General features: G+C 47.4%; 1 protein-coding gene across 1 annotated transcript in view; it reads right to left on the bottom strand.

Moving 5' to 3' along the window:
- rbms3 (RNA binding motif, single stranded interacting protein) overlaps positions 1 to 7,500 on the bottom strand; it is an 89,304-nt gene that overhangs the window by 15,210 nt on the left and 66,594 nt on the right. Inside the window, 1 exon segment of the mRNA XM_083679148.1 lies at positions 744 to 850. Coding sequence (XP_083535274.1) covers positions 744 to 850 — 107 coding nt within the window.

Genomic DNA, 7,500 nt, shown 5'->3' with positions numbered 1-7,500 from the left:
ACACACACACACACCCACATGAACACACACACACACACACATGAACACACACACAAACACACACACATGAACACACACACACGAACACACACACACACACACACACACACACACACACACATGAACACACACACACACACACACACACACACACACACACACACACACACACACATGAACACACACACACACACACACACACACACACACACACACACACACGAACACACACACACACACACACACACGAACACACACACACACACACACACACACACACACACACACACACACACACACACACACACACGAACACACACACACACACACACACACACACTTAGACGGCCCAGACACTGTGGCTTTGCATCCTGTTATTGTTGTGGCTGGTGTTGCTTCAGCTTGCAATTGTTGCAGTTTGGTTTAATTTTATCTGGGCTGTTTCGTAACCTCATTGGAGCAGAGATGCTGGAAAATGTTCAAACACTGCTATGATAAGGCTTTTGGAACATCAGTGGGGTTCAACTGGAACATGTAGAAATAGTTTCATGCAGGGGAGGCTGGTGGAGCTAGAAACTGGCGGACGGGCTGATTGTAATGCACGGAATGGAATGAGGAATGGTATCAAACGCACCTATTGATTCCTTCCCATGCATTACAATGAGCCCGTCCTCCGATTTCTACCTCCACCAGCCTCCATCATGGTGTCATGATAAGGTAAAGATAACACGTTTGTATCTCACCTCCCCATCCCTGGTCCATGGTCGTCCATTCTGGGGATACTTGCTCTGGTTCTGTCTCTTCTTCTGACCGCCGTCGGCAAACTTACAGAGCAAGGGTTCTGCAGGGGCTGAAACAAGACAAAGAGAGAGGGGGGGGGGGAGTTAGTCAACCACTGAGATGTGGATCAAACGCAGAGATCAAACTGAGGGAGAGGATAAGGCCATGGTTTTCCCTCTGCAACATCATGTCGGCCATGGTTCTATCAAAGTCATATAAGAAAGCCTGAGAGAACCTACAAGAACAGTGATGTTGAGATCCCCTCTGGAGAACAAGCTCTCTTGTCTGTTCTCCCCTTTCGCCCCCAGTAAAGTACACGAGACTCTCAGCCAATCTGCCCTGCTCTTGGCCAGCCTCAACAACCCAAACCTAACATCAAAACAATGCCATTGGCTGGCCTTCAAAGCTGTGAGCCTGACAGTGTTGATATAACAAACTGCATAATTACCATGGTAAATATCCTTACACACCATGACCTTAGGCTCTGACATACCATAGCTTTGTGCTCTCTGGAAGAAGAATTTCACTTGTTGACCTCTAGAGGGAGAAGGTTGTAGATTCCAGAAAGGATTATGTGTGACCTTTCTCACTAAATGTAGTCCATCAGTTTGAAATTGTTTCCACTTGGGGGGAAAACATAAGGCCCCTACAGCAAGATATGATTACTCTTTATACATAATATACTCTCATTACAACAATACAGCACAACAGTACAGATGTACAGTACTGTACTGTATGTGCTGTATGCGTGTGTGTGTGTGTGTGTGTGTGTGTGTGTGTGTGCGCGTGTTAATTATGAAACGAAGGATAAAAGGACATCCATACGGTAGTACCTTGAGAAAATCTTCTTATTCAAAGACACAAGATCTGCTAAATGGATTTCAGGGGCTGACTGTTCTGTTCAGAGTTCAGCCTTGGACCAGACTGCTAGAATGACTAATGCTGCCTCCAGGCTGTATGACTTTACATTCACCTCTCCAAGTATGTTAACTAGGCAGAGAATGAAGACCCCTGAGCCGAGGTGCTGTGATATGCTTTTACCTCAGCTTCTCTGATCTCTCTCACAGTCTCAGGCCACACAGCAGTGTTTCTGTTGCTTCTCTCTCTTCTCTCTCCACATGCCGCACACACACACACACACGCTCTCACACACGCAAACACACACACACACGCACGCTCTCACACACGCAAACACACACGCAGACACACACACACACACGCCGCACACACACACACACGCACGCTCTCACACACGCAAACACACACGCAGACACACACACACACACACGCTCTCACACACACACGCTCTCACACACGCTCTCACACGCGCAGACACACACACACACGCACGTCACTGGCGTGGGGGGGCATGTGTTCTTGTTTGTGAAACACACAACTCTGAGTGAAGAAGGAAAAGTTCAGAGCGAAAAAAAATGCAAAGAAATGTTTGAAACAGGACTGTTTGATCATCTTATGCCTCCCTGCTTTTACTAAAGGATCAAACGCAAGTGGTAGGGGAGAGAAGGGCTCTGAGGGAGGGGAGGGCTCTGAGGGAGGGAAGGGCTCTGAGGGAGGGAAGGTTGAGACCAAACAGGTGTAAAGAGAGGTTCCAGAAGATGAGACACGACAGGAGGGTCTGGCTGAGCATTTGACTTTCATCAGCATCAGAAGGACATACAGTACTGTAGTTGTCCATCTGGAGAGGGAACACAAGAGGGTAGGCAAGAGGGTAGACAAGAGGTTAGACAAGATGGTACACAAAAGGGTAGACAAGATGGTACACAAAAGGGTAGACAAGATGGTACACAAAAGGGAAGACAAGAGGGTAGACAAGAGGGTAGACAAAAGGGTAGACAAGATGGTATACAAGAGGGTAGACAAGATGGTACACAAGAGGGTACAAAAGAGGGTCTGGGTAGTGCAGGGATGGTGGGTGAGGGTAGAGGGTTGGTCTTTCTCTTGGCTGTCTTCCAATAACCACCTGGTTTGGGTATATCTTCAGACATGCAGGATCTGAGCAGTAGAGGTACTGTACACTGTTCAAGGATAGTGTGTGTAGGAGTGTGTGTGTGTGTGTGTGTGTGTACAGTATGCAGGTGCGTGTGTGTGTGTGTAGGGAGGGTGGGTGGGTGATGGTGGGGGGATGGTGTGTCTTGTCTACCTGTAACAACCTGGTTTGTCTACTATAAAAGCCTGGTTTGGGCACATCTTCAGACACACTAGAAGGTCTGTGATGTTAGACAGCTCCAGCTGTGAGGAGAGCTGAGGGGCCTAAACCTGCAGGCCTGTCATCAGCTGCACATTACACACACACATCTCCTCTCCTGGCCACGTCTGATAAGGCAGGACACAGGGGCTGCTGTTGTGTGGGCCAGACTGACAGAAAGCCCACAGACTGGATGACAGCTTGTCAAAGTCTGCACAGCGCTTTTCTCCTTACTACAGTATCTCTGTGATCCCAGGCTGCACCTCGAACAATAACACAGTGTTACAGCCCTGTGTGTGTGTGCGTGTGCGTGTGTCTGTGTGTGTGTTATAGCCGAGACGGAAGAAACTAGCCGTCCATAAAACACTCACACAGCACTGTGGGAAAATGCTAACACTAAAACAATAACCAATACTGTAGGAAAACAAAGAGGGCAGATAACTCAGCAGAAACTCGCCGGGATGTTGCTTGCGGAGTCGGGTAAAATGATCTTAGTTTATTTCACGGGGGAAGTTTTCGTGTCTTTATGTTTCCCTCTCTCTTTTGTGACTTTTTTTGTGGTGATTTTCAGTCCGTTTTTTATGAGCGGTGATTACGACTCTGCCGGCAAGGTAGGAAGAGACGGTTAAATCAGCTTTAGCATTCATCATTAAGTGTATGATCTGCCCACAATAGCGTCATCATTCTGCCTTAAAGTCAACCCTGGGCTTCCAACAACACCGTCGGACAAGTGCTAATTGAATCGTCCTTGCCTGGGTTGCTGTGGAGACCTGCAAACAGAGCGTAGCTAGCTAATTCCGCTCTCTCTGCAACACGGACTAGGAGGATAATGGAGGAGAGAGCAGAGGAGGGGAGAGGAGAAGAGAGGGGGGGGAGGGGGGCGGGGCAAAGTCAGAGGCAATGGCTTCCTGGAAAACCTTTATTAAATCTTCTGGGTATCACTCTCTGCAAAAGCAAATACTGGGTCTGGAAAGCAACACAGCAGGAAAAGCATGCGGCTACGATGCACACAACGAAGCATCACACATTTGTAATATGAATACCTCAACCTCAATACCTCCATAGTCTTTAGATGTATTCATGGCTGAGAATAACATGTCGACACACACACACACACACACACACACACACTTGTATGCACGCACACACTCTCACACATGCACGCATGTACGCACTCACGCACGTACGCACTCACGCACGTACACACACACACGCACACACACACACACGCACGCACACACACACACACACACACACACACACACACACACACACACACACACACATACACTTGTATGCACACACACACTCACACACATGCACGCATGTACGCACTCACGCACGTACGCACTCATGCACGCACGCACGTACACACACACATACACACACACACACACGCACACACACACACACACACACACACACACACACACACACACACACGCACACACACACACACACACGCACACGCACACGCACACGCACACGCACACACAAACATGCCACAGAGAGAGACAGTCGGTGTGACCACATTCAATTCAGTCAATATCCCTAAAGACCTCACAGAAAAAAAAAAAAATCTTTTCACACAACCTCTGCCAGAGAAAAGAATAATGAGAGATAGAGACAGGGCAAAAGCTGCCAAAGCTGTCAAATAGATAACTAGTCCATTAGGGAGACTAGGCTGGAACCAGCCAATTTAAGAGAATGAGAGAGAAAAGGAGGAGAGAGGGAAAAAGAGAGCTGAGATAGAGGGAGAGAGAAATATTGTATTAAATAGATACAAGTGTGCTGGTAGTAGTCACTGGAGTGATGATGATGATGGCAATGGTGATGATGATGATGATGATGAGTTATGAAGGTAATAATGCTTGTGCAAACAATAAAAAATAAAAGACTTCACTCTTTCTTATGGCCGCTTTCTTTGTCACCAGAATGTGTGCGTGAGCTTGAGTGTGCGTGTGTGTGTGTGTGTGTGTCTGAGCTTGAGTGCGTCCGAGTTAGAGCGAATACGTGTTTCCATAACATTTACCCAAGCAGACAGCTCTAACCACATGTATTTCCAAGCTGTTTATTAACTCTGGGTCAGGGCACAGCAGATATTCAGATTGGCGGGGGGGGTGGGGTGGGGTGTGGGTGGGGGGGGGGGGGGGGGGGGGTAGAGGGGGGGTAGACATGTGTTTCTGATCCCAGCCTGGCGTCCACCCTGCCAGCTCCCGCTGGGCTCCCACAGTCCTCTCTGATTCTCCATGGGCGGCACACATTCCTCCAGCCACGCCTCAGCCTCTCGTTTCGCTCCGCTACCCAGCTATCCCAGCCTGCCCTCCTCCCTTCCACTCCGCTCTGCTAACCAGCTATCCCAAACCTGCCCTCCTCCCTCACTCTCCCAGGCCCACAACAACCAGCCTGCCATGCCAAGCTCCACTGATCAGCCATAATATTGTAGCATTCTCAGACCCAGGTTACTTATGGTTACTTACAGGCTTATGGTTGTCTATAGGCCCAGTAGGAACACCCTAGCTTCAGGGCTGGTGTTCTGCTGCTCTGCCTACAGGTAGAGACCACACTGACAGACTAACAGAGAGAAAGGGAGGGCGGGGGGGGGGGGGGGTAGAGAGAGAGAGAGAGAGGGGGGGGGGGTGAGGAGAGAGGGTGTGAGGGGAGAGAGAGAGAGAGAGAGAGACAGAGAAAGAGAGAGAGAGAGAGAGAGAGAGCTCTTCCTTGGCATGATGATGATGCGTTATCTGTTTCAGTCACTGGTGGGTGGAATGTGTGTCCTGAACGATATGGGTGTCAATACACACACTGCCCACGCAACTACGTAAACAGGCAAATGCTGTGTGTTTCTACGGTTTCACAGTGTAGTTCAGAGTACTAAACAAACAAACAAACAAACAAACACACAAACAACAACACAGGTGGTGTTTAGCTGAGGTTGGCCAGGGTGAATTCATTGCGTAAGGGAAAAGGGGAGATTTACTCAACCGTATTAGATGTACTGTATGCTCACATTCAAGGCAATTTAAATTTCTTTCCACTGACGATACTAAATGTAACGATTCTCTGAATGCTCTTTTCTGGCCTAAGCAATTTCTTTTTATCCACATGTGGAAAATTACATGGTGAAAATACTCAATGGCCAGCACTGGATTAGAAAGCACAATAGATCCAATTACTTTCAAATAGAAGGAATGGACCTTGCTGTCCTGACATCAGTTACTGTCATAGTCCTTGTCCAGCATTGCATTGATTCAGATTTCTGTTAACATCATGGTCCAATTCAACAAATAAGTACCTATTGCGGTTGACAATTAATGCAATGCAGGGATTAGGAGCGGAACCCTTTATTGACATGACAGAAGAGGATTGTGTTTATTTTCTGTTTATCGGTGGAAAATTCTGTCCGGGATTAGCGATGGATGAGTAGTTTGCTTTCCACTGGGGTTTTGTTTGTTTGGGCAAAATACGGGTAAATATCATCCAACTGTTTGACATCCCATCTCCATGGAGACGGGAGATGTGAGACAAACAGGACAGGAAGGAAACGACGCTTGGAATATAAACAGAATTTAATCAGCTTAGACGGCACTTCCTGTTTTTAAATGGCCTTGTCTCCCTCGTTTCTCTGTGTTTCTGTTCAGCTGACGGGTGCCGCTTGGCGCCCAAATCATGCCCTCTGACTAGAGCCACAGGGCACCTCGGGGGCATCTCTTGCTAATTGCGAACGGTATGGAAAATGTCTATGCATGAGAATGATGCTGGATTCATACCTGTCATATCAACTGGATAAAAAGTCTGCTGGGAGGGAGAGACAGATCAGTGATGGAATGCTAAAGGTCTCATGATGATGGTGTGTGTGCAGATGGTCACGTTCTACTTATTTACAAGTAGTGAGTCATGAGTGTGCCTGAGTATACTGAGTGTGTGTGTGTGTGTGTGTGTGTGTGTGTGTGTGTGTGTGTTCATGTGCGTGCGTACATGCCTGTGTGTGTGTGTGTGTGTGTGTGTGTACGTTTGCATATGAGAGTGAGTGTATCAGAGGCAGTGTGTGACTACACACACACATACTGTACATGGAAATGTCAACTTGAATTTGACCTCGGAATATGTATCAAGATGCCTCATTCAACCTTATACTAATAGAAAGCTCAGATCTTCTCACATTTGTCAAGCTACTGAGCTGATACTGTGATGAACACTGCTACAGGGATATCATAGCAGATATATTGGCTCAACAACGTCTTTAAAATCCATATTAAGATATTGCATCTTAATGGACTGCAGTGAAAGGATGAATCCCTTTGTTGTCGCTGCCTATCTCCCATTAGGACGAGGACAAAGCAGGTTATTAAAACCACGCTCCATCAGATAGTTTAGAGAGAAAAAGATAATTTGCCCCTGAACCACGTTGCTCATTATAATTTTATCTCCCATAAGTGTGATAATCTGGATCTGCGGCTTGCCTTTGTTTGTGTTGTCGCTGAGCCACATCAATCACGGAGCAAATAAAGCGC

This window comes from Argentina silus, assembly GCF_951799395.1.
Source record: "Argentina silus genome assembly, chromosome: 10".
NCBI classification, from domain to species: Eukaryota; Metazoa; Chordata; class Actinopteri; order Argentiniformes; family Argentinidae; genus Argentina; species Argentina silus.
Note: the sequence above shows the minus strand (reverse complement) of the source record. Positions and strands in the feature narration are given on the sequence as shown.